The 16,349-nt window shown below is 35.8% G+C and overlaps 2 protein-coding genes and 1 pseudogene across 2 annotated transcripts; all 3 read left to right on the top strand.

The window, feature by feature from the left end:
* Positions 1 to 700: 700 nt before the first annotated feature.
* Positions 701 to 5,226, top strand: LOC129296095 (exopolygalacturonase-like). Its single transcript, XM_054934693.1, has 6 exons — positions 701 to 905; positions 1,069 to 3,051; positions 3,596 to 3,919; positions 4,151 to 4,440; positions 4,545 to 4,773; positions 4,864 to 5,226. The coding sequence occupies exons 2-6, from the start codon at positions 2,863 to 2,865 to the stop codon at positions 5,077 to 5,079; spliced, it is 1,248 nt and encodes a 415-aa protein (XP_054790668.1). The 5' UTR covers positions 701 to 905; positions 1,069 to 2,862; the 3' UTR covers positions 5,080 to 5,226.
* Positions 5,227 to 5,956: 730 nt separating this feature from the next.
* On the top strand, positions 5,957 to 8,076 carry LOC129296096 (multiple organellar RNA editing factor 3, mitochondrial-like). The gene is made up of 4 exons (XM_054934694.1): positions 5,957 to 6,412; positions 6,500 to 6,597; positions 7,129 to 7,194; positions 7,286 to 8,076. Exons 1-4 carry the CDS (start codon positions 6,066 to 6,068, stop codon positions 7,534 to 7,536), a joined length of 762 nt encoding a protein of 253 aa, XP_054790669.1. The 5' UTR covers positions 5,957 to 6,065; the 3' UTR covers positions 7,537 to 8,076.
* A 3,217-nt stretch (positions 8,077 to 11,293) lies between these two features.
* Positions 11,294 to 13,564, top strand: LOC129296094 (uncharacterized; annotated as a pseudogene).
* Positions 13,565 to 16,349: the final 2,785 nt, after the last annotated feature.

The following is a 16,349-nucleotide window of genomic DNA, read 5'->3' as shown; positions in this document are numbered from 1 at the left end:
CAGTTCAAGTTGAAGGAACCGTTTTGCTTCCACAGATCCATCTGTGTATGAGAATGGCGAATGGCTTCATGTTCGAAAACCTCCGTTGGCATCAAACTCATTGGTGGCGGTACCTTCGACGGTCAGGGCAAGTCTTTCTGGGAATTCAACGTCGACTGTGACAAAAACTCTGGCAGTACATGCGTCAGACTCCCAGCGTAAGTTCTCTTCACGGTTCATAAAATAGTATTGTGACTTGACATAGATTTGATAATTTGATATTGATGGAAGAGATGGGTATTGCAGAGCATATTCTTCAACAACGTGACTAATGGACTGATACAGAACATCAAGTCTTCGAACTCCAAAGGCTTTCACATCTTCATCACAAAACTCTGCAAACATCAGAGTACGGAAAGTTAAGCTGATTGCACCCGATGATAGCCCCAACACCGATGGCATTCATATAAGCCACTCCATCAATATCATTGCCTCCAGGAATACCATTGGAACAGGAGATGACTGTGTTTCTATCATTCAAGGAGTCAAGAATGTCGCCATCAACAGACTCACCTGCGGCCCTGGACATGGCATCAGGTAATAATAACAACATGCTGTTTCAATAAACTGTTGGTAAATTCTTTCAATAGGACTAGTTCATGGATAGTGCTTGTTTCTGATTGTCTTTCGCTGACACAGTATTGGTAGCCTTGGGGTATGAGGATGAGCTGGAGGTGAGCAACATTCAAGTGCAGGACAGCACCTTGGTGGGTACAACCAATGGTCTGAGACTCAAAGCATGGCCGGATAAGTATCCTGGAGCGGCTTCGTCCATATTCTTCTCTGGCATTGCAATGAACAATGTTAAAAACCCCATTATCATTGATGAACAGTACCAATGCGATCCTGAAAACTGCAAAGCCAAGGTAATTAAATTATTCCCTGGAAGTTTCAGCTCCACAATCATGTGATCCTTTTTATTCTCACTTACAACAGCGAGTAGTCTTAGAATCCAATCAGTCTCACTTTCCTGATCAAGAATGAAAGTAAAGAAGGCTAAAATCTGAGTGTTTATGTTTGATTGTACAGCCATCATTGGTGAAGCTGAGCAACATACATTTTTCAAATATAAGGGGTACATCATCATCACCAATCGGAGTGGACTTAAGGTGCAGCGAACTGTTCCCATGCCAAAACGTTGTGCTTTCTAACATTGACCTTAAGATGGGAGGCAAACCTGTCACCAGCAGATGTGTCAGTGTCAAACCCTCCTATGTCGGCATAAATACCCCATTGCCTTGTTCTTAATAATTAGGCCAATCTTCTTATTATCATATAGCGAGGAAGGGAATGAGGGACAGATTGGGGGGGTCAACGGGAGCTTATTCTTGTAGCAGCACCAGTACAGTACAGATAATGCCTATCTCAAAAATGTGTCGATTCTATATGATGAAATGGGGAAAATGTCCTATTCTTTCGATTTATTGGTATAACTTTTTATTATTATACTGTGAAGCATTAGGGATAGTTTTGGATTTTGCTTTGGTTGTATATTCTCCCTAGGCGATTATAATGATGAACTCCCTTAAAACCAATTAAGAAAAACCAACTTCAACAGCTAAGTTCATTTATACTATAAACTTCAACCCAGGATTTGAATGTATAGCCAACTTCAATGTACATATTTGGAAGGAAGTTGCTGTTAAGGCTTCACAACTTGTGCCCATAACATTTGGTGTTTTCATTGAGAGTCTGATCTCATGGAAAGGACAATCCACAAAGAGTTCTAACTGACAAAAGGCTGAGTAAAGTGCCATTGAGTTGACCTTTTAAAAATGTCAGCTCTCAAACAAGGTGGCATTTTTATGAGCCCCTTATTGGGGATCTCACAAGTGGGGTGAGGTTTATAAATTTAACAAGCTAGTTTTTTAGGATGGACTTTTCCTTTATATTTGTACTTGTAACGTTGTAAGTTTGGAAAAATTCCATATAGTTTGGGTACAAATCTAAGTAATGCTTAGTAAGCATGCTAAGTAGATGAGAGGACCATAACTTCAAAAACTGAAGGAGGCTTGACAAAGTAATTATTGAATAATTCATTTGTGGCAGTTGATCAGTTAATATGTACATGAACAAGTCTTCAGTCCTATGGCATCTTAATTGATTCGCTTAAAAGATTATTTTACACCTCTTCGGTTTCCTGTATGGTATATTTATTTGGTCAGATAAATCTCAAGGTTGCATGTCAGTAAGTCTCTTTAAGGAAACGAAGGTTAAGTATGCTGCGGTGAGTAATGGCCATCTTCAAGTGGCAAACATCCCTTTTTATGTTTCATATGACATACTTAATATGACCTAGGTTAAAAGTGGCATAAGAACCTTGAAGTTTTCTCATGTCAGACAATGTGAAGTAAGAAATATGAATTAGATATAATCAAAGGCCAGTTCTTGTAGTATTTTAAATAAATTAATTCCTCAAAGGTTTAACGCAAGTTGGGTGAACCTCCAGGTCTTTTATAGAAATGACATGCAAGTTTTATCTTTCTTGTTTCTATTCTCAAACAGCAACTTCGCTCAGTAATGAGAGAACAATGGAATCACATTACCCAAAGAGCTATATTGATGAAATTTAACAGATCGCTGGATACTAAATGAACTTTATGATATTGAAAATATAACTCTTGAATGCTAGTTAAACTGTTACAACTAGAAAGAAACTCCCCCCAGAAAGATAGGTAAGCGTTCAAAAATTAATATAGAGTAACAAGATTAATGGCTGTAGTTCAAGAAACTCAAGATTAAATATCACAGGATAAGAAGTTGGTGCTATTCTTAAACTCAATTAAGATCTGAGAAGTCATAGTTTCAGCGAATCTGCTAAAAATGGAGAGAGTAGCATTAAGCATAAGTATAGCAGTAGTAGCATATGCAGCCACTTCTAGAATTGGCATGGCAATGGCTCCAGTTCCTGAACCTGTGGATGAATCACCTGCCCAGAATTCAAGAGCAGTGAGATATTTTGATGTCACAAAATACGGAGCAGATTCTGATGGGAAGACAGAAAGTAGCTCTGTAAGTTATTGTCTTGCACCTGAGACGTTGGTTATGGGTCGACATGAGTTCAGGTTTCATTATTTAATCTATTGGAAAGGGGTTTGACCAAAAAAAAAAGTCCAGCTGGGATTTGATCACATTTCTACTAGTAAAATATTCGATTAATTAATGACAGGGAGTTTTCTTCACAAACTAGAAAAGTGATAGGACTGGTCGTCAAATTTTGATGGTAAAGCAAATGAAAAGTGAGATTATAATACCTAAAAGTGAAGATCTTCTTTCTAAAAGTGAGATTTTGATGGTAAAACTAAGGCTAGCTAGCGAGCCATTTCAATCAAATATTTTCTTTCATCATATATCAGTTAAGCTTCAATCACAAATTTAAGGCCAAACATCAGGTTCAATCAACATTTCTCTACCGTAAACCTGTAAAGATGCACAAACAAATTAACTCCTCCGGGTGGACTAAATGTGAAGAATGAGTCTTACTATTCACAGCTGTCGATTTTATATTTTATATTTTATATTGATATTGATTGAAGTTTTTTTATAAATATAATAGGCATTCTTAGCAGCTTGGGAGGATGCATGCTCAGCTGCAGGAAACTCAGTGTTGTTAATTCCAGAAGGAACATTCTTGGTTGGCCCAGTCTCATTTTCAGGGCCCTGCCGCAATAATGAGTCCCCAAAGATAGAGATCGGTGGGACCCTAAAGGCTCCAAGCAGCTTCAATTCCTTCCAATCTTCTGATTGGATTGTGCTCAGAGGATTGAATGGCATCAATCTTACTGGAATCAACAGCATGGCAGTGTTGGATGGTCAAGGTGCTGAATCATGGTCAAAGAATGCTTGCCACAAGCACAAGCATTGCTTCAATCTCCCTAGTGTGAGTCCCAAATTTCATTCTTTCATCAGTTTAACTCCAATTTAATGTGTTTTTTGTATTCTTGTATTTGTTTATACTGTTTATTTGTTCAGAGGTTCTTAAGTAAGTTCCATTGCAACTTCAAGGTAAGAAGAGATACGTATATGCTAATATTGCTAAAACAATATTGAAAGAATTGCACCTATCAAATGCTATATTTTCAAACTAACCGAACAATTTTGGGCTCTGCAGAGTCTAAGGTTCATGAATGTTTCACATGGGACAGTGAGCAGCATAAGTTTGCTGAATAGCAAGTTCTTCCATGTTGTGATCTACAAGTGTGACAACATGAATGTGTCAAACATAAACATCAAAGCACCTGCTGACAGCCCGAACACTGATGGAATCCACATTAGTCTCTCCTCTACCATCAGCATCACCTCCTCAATAATTGGAGTTGGAGATGACTGTGTCTCCATTGGACCAGGCACCACCAACTTATCTGTCTCATTTGTGCATTGCGGTCCAGGCCATGGAATCAGGTTCTAATTCATATTTTATCATAATAATGTTGGACACAAATCTAACACACCTACAAGTGTTTGTGTTGACATAAATGAGAAGTTCAATTTTCTGTTTTGAACAGTGTGGGAAGCCTGGGAAAATACCCAGATGAGATGGACGTTGATGGGGTTCATGTTTCCAACTGTACAATCAATGGTACTCAGAATGGTGTGAGAGTGAAAACCTGGCCAGGGGCTCCACATGGTCAGGCTTCAAATTTAGTGTTTGAGGACATAGCCATGATTAATGTCTCAAACCCAATAATAGTAGACCAAGAATACTGCCCCTCACGGACCTGCAAGACTATGAAGGTGAGCAATTAAGAAGCACACACAGATAAAGGCTGTTTTTTTTTTTCGGATTTTGTTAATGATTTGATTGTTTCTTGTTTTGAGTTACAGCCATCCGGAGTGAAGCTGAGGGACATGAAGTTCAAGAACATCAGTGGAACTTACAGCACCAAGTTTGCAGTAACTCTGCTGTGCAGCTCAGATGTTCCTTGTGAGAATGTGCAGATGGTTGGCATCAATCTGAATTCCACAGTACTGCAAGATTTCGAAACGTACAGCTTTGTTACAAGGGGTGGCATTGATGGTTTAAAATTTCTTAATTCTTAGTTCTGAAAGGCCTATTAATTCGGAGCACAATTATTTTTGGACGTGCTGAAACTGTGGCTGTATGGGGCATCGCTTGTTCAACGTCCCTTCTGTTACTTTATTTTGCATTAGTTTTTCAGCTTCATTTTATTTTATATATATATATATATAACGATTGGCCAGCTTGCGCGAGCCTTCAGATTGTATCTAAGCTCTATCTGCATTTTTTTTTTTAGCTCTAACCTCTCCAAATAAGCACAAGTTAACCTACTTGTTGTTTATTTGAAAACTCGTGGACCTTAGGATTTTGGAGTTTCTACCAAGAATAAATGATTAAATGATGAAGACCTTTGATTAAAATTTCAATAATTTGAGGTTCTTAATTGCGATAAATGCTTTTTGGCAAAAAAAAAAAAGTTAAAAATGCTTTTATAAAAAATTTAAATTGAACTTATGTAACAATTCATTTCTCAATCATATTACTACAGGAATTAGGAAGAAATTTAGTAAATAAATATTGTTAATTACTCTTTTCATTAAAAATATAATGTATTTTTTGAAGAATTAAATATTTAATATATTTTTAAAAAATTTAAATATTTTATAAAAATATTTTTAATTTTTTAAAATATAATTATTGCTTTGTTTTTAAAAGCGTTTTTATTAAATAAATTATTTTATATTTATTTTAGGGTAAAATAATTTATTAAATAAAGATCAATATAAAAAAATGAGGTTAATTTAAAGATAAGTAATATTTTATTAAAAGTTATATTTTTTAATAAAAAAAATATGTAATATTAAAAAAAATAAAGAAAGAAAGAAATCGTTAATTCCCTCACTATTTGGAGTTTTGGACTCCTAAGTTCTAACTTGCTCCAAAACAACGTTTCAAAACGGCGTCGTCGTTCATATTGCCTTTCTCTGCGATTTTGTACACCCAAGGTCTTAAACCCGATGGACTGACAAATTTGATAGCTCGCTGGTCGGCGATATTCTGGTGACGAATGGCGCACTTTGTCCGGCGCATCTTAGCATCTTCCCTCATTCGAGCTCTCTCTCATTCTTCGTCTTCTCGTACAACTGTTTGTCGCTCTCGTTTCCCACTGGCCTTGCTCGCCGCCAGACAAGCCCTTCTGGTTCCAAATCGATTAAAAACTTCCGGGTCGGGTTACTCGCCCTTGAACGACCCGTCGCCGAACTGGAGCAACCGCCCTCCTAAAGAGACGATTCTTCTCGATGGCTGCGACTACGAGCACTGGCTCATTGTCATGGAGTTTCCCGATAATCCCAAACCCACTGACGAGGAAATGATCAACGCATATGTCAAAACCCTAGCCCAGGTCGTAGGAAGGTAAACAAATTCGCTCTTCCTATTCTAATGGGACCTTAGTTCTTCTGGGGCTTTTCTTCTCATGAGGACTTGTTTGGCTGGGTACAGTGAGGAGGAGGCCAAAAAGAAAATATACTCAGTTTCTACTGCCACGTATACTGGTTTTGGTGCCCTGATTTCCGAAGAGCTTTCTTACAAGGTTAAAGGTAATCGTGGTCTTTGGTTTATAAAAATTGAGGCTCTTTCCTCTGCGTCCTTTATTTCTGTTGGTGTTTTTTGCTGCTCCACGGAAATAGTTTATCCCAGCTGTACCTGAGTTATCAAAGTCTTAGAGTGAATTTAATTTTTTATGCTTCAATGAAATTATAGTTTTGATAATTTTATAATCCAATGTCGAGGTAGTTCTTTCTGGTTTGGTGCTTTAATTACTAGGACTATTTTTTGAAATCTTGGTTTCATTATTGACACAAGTCCATTTCATATCAGACTATCAGAGGCTATCAACTTTCGTATGATAAAAGTTTGCTGGTCAAAGCAGTGACTTTTGAGCTATTGACAGCTTGTTTATATGCGTGTCATCTTGGATAATTTGGTTGGATAAAAATATCTGAAGTTCATTGCTCTAGGTTATCGAATTGATGAATGTTATAACGAATGCCAAAGGAACTGCACCTAAGTCTTGATAGTAATGCTTGATTTTTGTGTGTGTGTTTTTTTTTTTTAACCTTCCCTGATAGGATTACCTGGTGTTCTTTGGGTGTTGCCGGATTCGTATATTGATGTTCCCAACAAAGATTATGGAGGTGAGTGCATGAGCCTGAAATTTTGGCATTGATTAATATTTGTGTATGCCTGTTCCCCTCCCTTGATCGATCACTGTGTGTTGGACTCCAGGTGATTTATTTATTGACGGGAAAGTAATCCCTCGGCCACAGTACAGATATAGTGAAAGGCAAACAACAAGGAACAGGCCTCGGCCGAGGTATGATCGGCGCAGGGAAACAATGCGGGTTGATCAGAGAGAGCCTGCCCATTTACAGAATCTGAGCCAAGGTCAGGGAGTACCCCTGCAGCAATCAAGCCCAATGGATAGCCAAAACTCAGCATCAAGTGGAGCAACCCAAGCAAATCTGAACAATAGCTGAGTAGCAATGCTTGAGAAATTTCTATACATGTGAAACAAGTTCGCTAGTCTGAGAAAGCTAAGGTTTGAGTTCACTGGACATTCATTTAGTGATGATATTTGGCGGCATGATAAATAAAAAATTATATGTACTCGGAAGATTGATTCAAGTACAAAACGTGGACGTAAAGGCTTATCAGTTTTGTTTTGATATGCAATTCAGATATCTGACAATTATAATTGATAGCAGTAGAATGAGAATGAAATGCAGACAGTTCTTTTGATTCACTCTTAAGGGTGAAAACATGAGTGTTGAAGTTTGAGAAGTAACGTAGTATGTAGTAAAATTACTTGAGGTCACCTTGGGGTAAAGTCTTGACATGTTTTGGGATATGTATTGGAAATTATCTCAATTCCCCTATCACTTATGCTAAATTTGCAATAAAAGCAAATTAATATACATAGCCGAGACTTCAAATGAACGTGTTTGGCTTTCAATTATATTTGTGTAGAATTGCTACAAATACATAATGCAATAATCATGCTTTTATTCTCTTCGAAATTATTATTCTATCATCTTTATGATACTAAGCTTTGACTCGTTTTCTCTCTAATGTATGCTATACTTTTTTCAAACCTCTAAATGTGACCTCTTTCAAGGTTTGACTAATAAGCTTTAATGGACACTATGCTCTCAACGAGAACAGAAGTTCACGTTGAGATATCATCTAATTAGATTTGTTTATGTATGTTTTCAAAATTATTTTTTTATAGAATACATGATACTGTAAACTATCATTGTTGTCACATACTATGTATTTGAGATCAATAATATTAATGTGTTATTTAGTTTTTTTTTTTTTAAACTAAGTTGGGTCTTTAGTTGGATTGCATTTATTTGCAACCTACTGAATAAATGATGAATGGGAATGACATAGTTGTGATTAATTTTGTGTAAGGTAGAATTATAGTTCATTTTTAATGTTGTCAAATATATTTTGGATATAACATTAGTTGTTCTTCAAGATCCTTTGTTAATTTTGTCTTGGACCAATATCTTTAGAACTTTTGTGTGTGAATTTATTTACATCTGATCAAAGTAATTACATATACAGAAAAACTTATGATAGTTGATGTCTTATTTTGTTGTTAAAGTGTGTTATTCAGTGTCTTTGAACTATAGTCATTTAGTGAAATGTTAGAAGAGCATAAAAGCAAATAAAAAATATTAATGTTATTTTATAATTTAATTTTCTGAAAATATACAACTTCCTGCCCATGACCAAAAAAAAATCATGTTTAATAAATAAAAGAAAAGACAAAACGGAGCACCGTGCACATGAGGGACATCCCCACAGAAGCTCAAACGGCGCCCATCACATGGCGTTACCCAACAAAAAAAAAAAAGCGCTTGGTCTGCTATTTATCTGTTGTTGTGCTGCTATCAAGAAATTAGAGAAAATTGATTTTTTTTTTTTTAAGGTGATCTAGGATATACTTTTTTAGTTCTATTTATAAGAAATAGAGAATAGATTAATTTTACTCATGCTCATGGTATTGAAAACCGAATCGGACCGGTCGGGTCAACCCGAAAACCGGTGAACTGGTCCCCTGTCCGGTCTGGGTTTGCTCTTAACCCAGTGAGGGAGTAAACCGGTGTAACCCAGTCAACCCGGTATAACCCGGATAACCCGGTGGGTTGACTGGGTTAACCGGGTTAATATTTTTTTCAGACTTTTACCCCAAAACGACGTCGTTTTTGATTTTTTTTCATTTTTAATTTTTCAGAGCTCTGAGTTCGGAAAAAGGATAACAAAAAAAGTGAAATTGAAGTCAAAAAATGAAAAATTAGAGATAGAGCATGCTAAGTCCAAAAATATAGAATTTTATTATTGTTAGACTTTTGAGTGGTTAGATTTGGTTGAATATTTTTATAATTAATGTCTTTTTATTTAAATTATATTATTTTAATCATAACCGGTTTGCCACCGATTCAACCCCTGGTTCAACCCCGATTGAACTACTAACCCGTGACCCAATGCCATGACCGGTTTAATAACCGGTCCGGTTTTACGTACCTTGCTCATGCTTGACCGGCACCTGCCATTCTTCATTGATCATTGAGACAACACGACGAATCTGCCATTGTTGAGCTACATATCCCTAAAAATTTGGACCATATCTTTACTATTTTACTCTCCAAATTCATTTATTGTCTTCATTTTTATTAATGAATGATATTTTTAAAAATTTTAAAAAATTAAAATTGTAAATTATATTTGATGAATTTTTTCAAAAAGTACTCCTTCGGTTTATTTTTAGGGAAGGAAAAAGATTAATTTATATAAAATATTTTATTATTTTTTATATTCATCTTTATTTTTCTTTTTTTTTTTGACCAACTATCTTTATGCCCTCATTAAAAGGTAAAATAATAAATTTAGCCATCAACTATTTTTTATAAGTATTGAGTAGCCTATACTATTAAATGGTGTAAAATAAATTTTTAACTTTCAAAAATGAAACATCTAATAGCCCATTATTAATTTTACCCACAAATGACACATGGCACTTTACTTCAACTTGGGTAAAGTATAAATTTAAACACAAACTATTTTCTAAAGAGCACTAGGTAACTTCTATTATAAAAAAATGGATCATTTAATATATTCCTATCAGTTTTTACTAAATATTATTTATTTTCATACCAATAAAAACCCATGACACATCAATCTCTCCAAACTTATTGCTTTTGTTCTCAGTCTTAATCTAAAAGGAAGAAGTTTATAGAGTTTTTATTTAAAGACATTTATGAAGATGATGCCATTGAAGTAAAAATTTGATTTTACTACATATAAGAGAAGCTTGATTTTAGATTATTTTAGTCATAAATTATTTTTCTATTTCATTAGCATCGTTATTGTGAATATTTTTAAATAAAAACTCTTTAAATATTTTCTTCCTGAGTTGAAACTAAGAACAAAGGCAAGAAAATTAAAGAGATTGACACGTTGTGAGTCTCATAAATCTAAAATTAAATAGTGTTTAGTTAAAATTAATGGAAATGTATTGGATAATTTATTTTTTATAGTAGAAGCTACCCAGTGCTCCTTGAAAAATAATTCGTGGTTAAATTTGTACCACCACATGTCATTTGTGAGCCCCACATAAAATTCATCGAGTAAAATTAATGGTGGACTATTGAATGCTTCATTTTTAAAAGTTAAAAGTTAGTTTCGTATATAAGCTACCCAATACTCCTGAAAAAATAATTGATAGCCAAATTTGCTACTTTATCCCTTATTAAATACTAGAAGAAATTGTTAAAAATAATTCTTTATGTCTTTATTAAGAGTATATGTAAAAACTTATAAAATTTTAAAATGAAATTAATGAGTTTTAATATTTTTCTTGATTTTCATAAAATATATTAAAAGTTATTTATAAAAAAATTAAGAAGAGATATTTTATAAGGGTAATTAGTCTCTTTCAATACATTAAATTAATATTATTTTCTTTGCAATTCGCAATAATAAGCCAAATATTATTCCCAAATCAAAGGGCGGGTTGCAGGTGTGTATAAATGTAAGTTTTGCAATTTAATTTAAAAATTCAATAAGAGTAATGCCACGTTCAATGGAAAAGAAATTCATAATTCAGTTGTTGTTTGCCACTATAAAAATTCCAAAATTGAAGTCATCCCTTCGGCTTTCCCCGCCAACTTATGGACATCTCCAGTATTCTGGACCTCCTTCTCGCGACAGAGAGATTTGCAGATAATCCATTTACAATCACGAATCTTCCTGTACCAGGTACACGTAGATCCTCTATTCTTCCGATCCCGTCCATAGGTTGCAAATTTTCTTTTGCACGTTTACTGAAATGAATTCGAATTATGGCAAATCCAATCAACAGAAAGGTTCCTCAGCCGCTCGAACAACTTCAATTTCGACTTTGATCTTGGGATCGGATCGAATCGACCCAAATCTCTCAACGACCAGAAAAACCATACCTCGTCCAATTCATTTTTCACTTCTTCCTCCTCCACATTTTCCTCTACTCAACCAAGACCCGCTTGGCAACCAAGCAAGCCATCATGGACTCACCAGCCGGTGCCCAGTCTGGCGGCTCAGCCGGCTTGCCGAATGGGCCCGTTTCAATGGTTGGGAATGTATTCGGCAGGAGCTGGGGATCGACTCAACCTTCGGCTTCGAAATCGAGCATCGGACCTATTAATAAAGATCCTAATCTCTTTGGGGATTTGGTAGGTTCTGCTTTAGGGCAGAGTTCAAAGAGTAGTAGCAATGTTCCCCTGAAAAATGGGACGCCTTTCGAAGGCGTCTGGTACCACATCGAACAAGAGTCCTTTTTCTATGGAGAACATGGCGGATTCTTTGCCTAAAACTGGCGGTACAGTTCAAAGTAGTGGAAGTTGGGGATCTTCTGGGAATATGGGGAACTATCCTAGCGGCTACAATGGTAATGGTGGCACGAGTTTCAATAAGAGTACCAATCTTGGTGGTCCTTCGTTGCGCACTATGAATGTTGGAGGTGGTGTAGCTGGAAATGGAATGAGTTCTAATAAAGATCCATTTGGTTCTTTGGCTGGTTTTGGATCCAAACAATCTGGTAGTCTTAATTCAGCTAGCAAAGCAAAGGATAATGATACAGGGGATGATGGTTTTGGTCATTTTCAGAGTGGTTCCAAACCGAGCTCTTCTACATTCCTATCAAGTAGTTCAACCAAAAATGGTATCAATCTTAATTGATCTGCGTCTTTGAGTCAAAAGCCCTCGCAAACTTCTAGGGGCGATCCGTTGGACATGTTCTTCTCAACTTCCTCAGCCACAACTGAAAGTGCTGCTGTGGCTTCTGAAGGATTTGGAGGACAGCCCTCTTCAGAAGTTGATGATTGGGGCTTAGATTCTGAATTTGGTGGGGGAGGCCATGATGTGGGTGATACAACCACTGAGCTTGAAGGACTTCCCTCTCTTCCTGCTGGTATGTCTGGTTCTGCTGCAAAAAGCAAAGGGATGGACAATTACAAGCAGGGACAATTTGCTGACGCTATAAAGTGGCTTTCCTGGGCTATGATCCTTCTTGAGAAAGCAGGTGATAATGCAGGCACTACGGAAGTTTTGTCATGCAGGGCTTCATGTTTCAAAGAAGTTGGGGAGTATAAGAAAGCAGTAGCTGATTGTACAAAGATATAATTTGAAATTTCAATGACTTTTATACTACATGCTGGGGATAAACTCATGAGTAGTGAGACAATTGTGTGAATTGTTGAACCACTAGACAATGTTTGTATTGTCAAGATGTGTTCGTTGGATTAATTAAGCTGCTTTTATCTGGGAAAACAAATAAGCTAACTTCAACATACTGTGCTTTTAGTAAATGAAGTTGACAATAACTGAACGGTGAACCAAAAGGGCTGGTGAGATTTTTAGGTGGTGACCGAATCTATTTAAAACCAATGTCGCTATTATCTTATTGAAGAATCTTGACAGCATGTATATTCAGTGGCTGAAGTTTGAAAAGGGTTGTAACTTGCCGTTCTGATATTTAAAAAAAAAAGTTTGAAAAGGCTCGAAAGAGATAACCAAGGCATTAAATCCAACCTTTCCTTGTTATTACCAGCGCAAATCTTTATGAAGTGTAATTTGATTTGCATTGTGTTGTGTAGGTGCTTGAGAACGATGAAACAAATGTATCTGTTCTTGTACAGCGTGCTCTTTTGTATGAAAGCATGGAAAAGTACAAACTTGGTGCTGAAGACCTGAGGACTGTTCTGAAGATTGATCCTTCCAATAGAGTTGCAAAAAGTACCATTCACAAGTTGAATAAGATGGCTGATTAGTGATATTTTCTTTTGAACAATCTAGAATCCTTGATGTCTCAATTTAATAGTTTTATTGCCCTAACCCGTCACCCTCAATAGGCAGGGGGTGATGGTAATTTAATTTCTGTTTATACACTGTTCTGATTGTTGCCGCCCTTCATCTGATCTTCTGTACAAGGTTTCTCTTGTTTATGACACACGTCTTGCAATTGTTATGGTTACTGCATATTTTTTAGCCAAGACTTGAACATGAATATGAAATACAAATTTCTTTTCCTCTTCGTGCTTTTTCTTTCATGTTTCCATATTGTCTGCATACATTGGCGGGAATTACAGATCTCAACAGAAATTAGAGTGTTACTGTTGCTTTATGAATATAAATAACTTGTGGATTTCTTTATCCTCTAAGTGCACTTCGGTGCATTCTACAGTGCTGGATTTAATCTTTGGTATCATTTTTTTTCAATATGCTTAGTCCTTACAAGTGTAAGCCTGGAAATTTATCTGTAGGTGCTACCAAATACATCAATTCATAGTTATAATATGGTTGTATGGTATGTTTTGGGCAGTTTTAAAAGTAGATTAAGGTAATGGTTGTCAAATCTCTGGAATGGGATTTGTTTACTCCAACGGTGTATCAATCCTGTTAACAAACATGACCCTTTGGAGTTAGCTGTGGATGAAATCTCAGCATGAAACAATGTTTTTGATTCTATCATTAGCTTCCAGATACTTCCATTAGGAAATGGTACATCGGCCTTGCTGCATGGCAGAGATGGAGAAACCAGAGAATTGCGTGAGTAACTTCAAGGTTTTCCAACTATAGGAAATTGGGTAGGGAAAAAAAAACAAGAAGGAATACTTATAATTTCATTATCACTGCCCGTATTTGTTATCTGTGATGGATGAATAAATTTAAAATGTTTTTATAACATAAAAAATGCTAGAGTGAGAATTTAAAAACATGAAGAATAATCTTTAAAAGTATTTTTCTTTTGGGTACAGAGAAGTTTTGAGTTTATTTTGTTTGGGTTGCGAGATTATAATTATCAAAAATTCTTATATATATATATATATATCTTATGGAGGGAAGGTTGCTTGATTCACCACAAATTTATCGAAATAAAATATATGGGAGGACACAACTGAGGCTAGGAGGAATGAGTTATATATGGTGTTAATTCGTTGGTGTGCTCCTCTTAATGGAAATTGGATGTTTGGTGAGGCTTGATTTCTGCAGTGCATTAAAAGCAGAGTTATGGCCCATGGGGCGTTTAATTGTGTGAGATTTAGAAAGGTGGAAATGGAAGTTGATTCCATGGTGTTGGTCAAGCAGCTTCGCCACTGTTGGAATAAGGAATGGCTGGTGAATGTGGAGGCAAGAGAGGGAATCAGTGTGCTGATTCTCTTGCATGTGTGGTTTTACATGGTTGATTGTGTCACCCTGATCTGTCTCGCACATAAATGTGAGTTTGGTTTTGATAAGGGTTAGGTTCTGTTCTTTTGTGTCCTTTTTTTGTTTGCTGTAGTTTATTTGTTTTTTAAGGCTTTGCCCCTTCTTGTACAAATATATATATATATATATATACATACATATATATATATATATATATATGGGAGGACACCGATTATTATTAGGAAAAGAAACGGAAAATAAAAAGGAGTGAAAGTTGGATTGGAGATTGATGATAATGATGAGATGTAAAGTCCCAAAGCTAGGAGAGCAGAGGTCAGAAAGGGGGACCATAACAGAATCTGGGCACATCCTCCACCATATACCAAACCCTTTCCCTAGGGAAAATATGTCACCTTCTACAATTACCACTTCTCCTCGCAACAAATCAAACTAACCAACAATTTTAACTTACCTTTTAGCATAAAAAATTTTGCCCTAATTGTTATTTTCATTCCACGGTAAAATACTCCCTCCATTAAAGAAATTATAAGACATTTTTTTAGATTAGATATTAAAAAATATAAGATATTTTTAATTTGTTAATATACAATTAATAAAAATGGGCCTTCGTCTTTAATTAAATGTAAATGGGAATTAACTTGCTTTTAAGTAGCCTTTTGGCTCTATCGCTAGTTTACTTCAAAACGGATAGGAATAAATGCTCTCTATCTACAAATAGGAGTGATGATATATGTGTGTGTGTATATATATATATAAAGGAAACTAATGGCAAAGCAAAGGTAGGGGACCTCTCGCCCCTTTAAGGTCATGGACTTCTGCACTGATGCATTCATTTGAACAAATTGTAACTTGAAGCTTCACTAGAGTTTAGCCTCCCAACCAATAATCTTATAGTTTAGTGGCATGTAAATTCTTTTTTACATAGGAGGTTGCTGGTTTAATCCCACCTATAAATTTAGGTCGTTAATGCCTATCCTTTTAATTAAGAAGAAGAAGAAGAAGAAGAAGAAGAAGAAGGTTGTTGAGCTTCTGCATCATGGCCCTTGTCATTGTAATGAGCTTTTGATCGTTCAAAATTGATGTTAAAGGTACACAGACTTTATTTTTTGATGGAGTGATAGACTAACATTTATAAGATTGCCTTTGGTTTAAATTCTATACTTATTAAAATAATAGCTTATTAAAAATATTATATGAAATTTATACGGTCCTATGAATGATCTTATCCTTTCCTAACCCAAAAATGGGGGGACTTCAAATTTAAATAAGAATTATTTATTAATTAATAATGTCAACGCTATCGCTTTTGAATCACAAGAAATGAATTATCTTGTGGAGGAGGGACTCTGACGTCCTAAAATGTCAAGTTGTTCGTATTTTAGCCACTTTTGCTCCTTCTCTTTACTGTCATGAGCGCCCAAGTTGCATGTTCATGCCATCAATGAGCCCCCAATTTGTTCATTTCCTTCTGTTGTTTTTCTTTCTTCTTTCCCAAAATAGATATATAACTGCATAGGTCTTGCCCAATAAATTCGTCTTCTTCCAAAATTATAAACACTAAGACCAACATCTATTT

This window comes from Prosopis cineraria, unplaced genomic scaffold (genome assembly GCF_029017545.1).
Source record: "Prosopis cineraria cultivar Desert tree isolate PC_DT_omini unplaced genomic scaffold, ASM2901754v1 PC256, whole genome shotgun sequence".
NCBI lineage: Eukaryota > Viridiplantae > Streptophyta > Magnoliopsida > Fabales > Fabaceae > Prosopis > Prosopis cineraria.
This window is presented reverse-complemented; position numbering and strand designations above follow the sequence as displayed.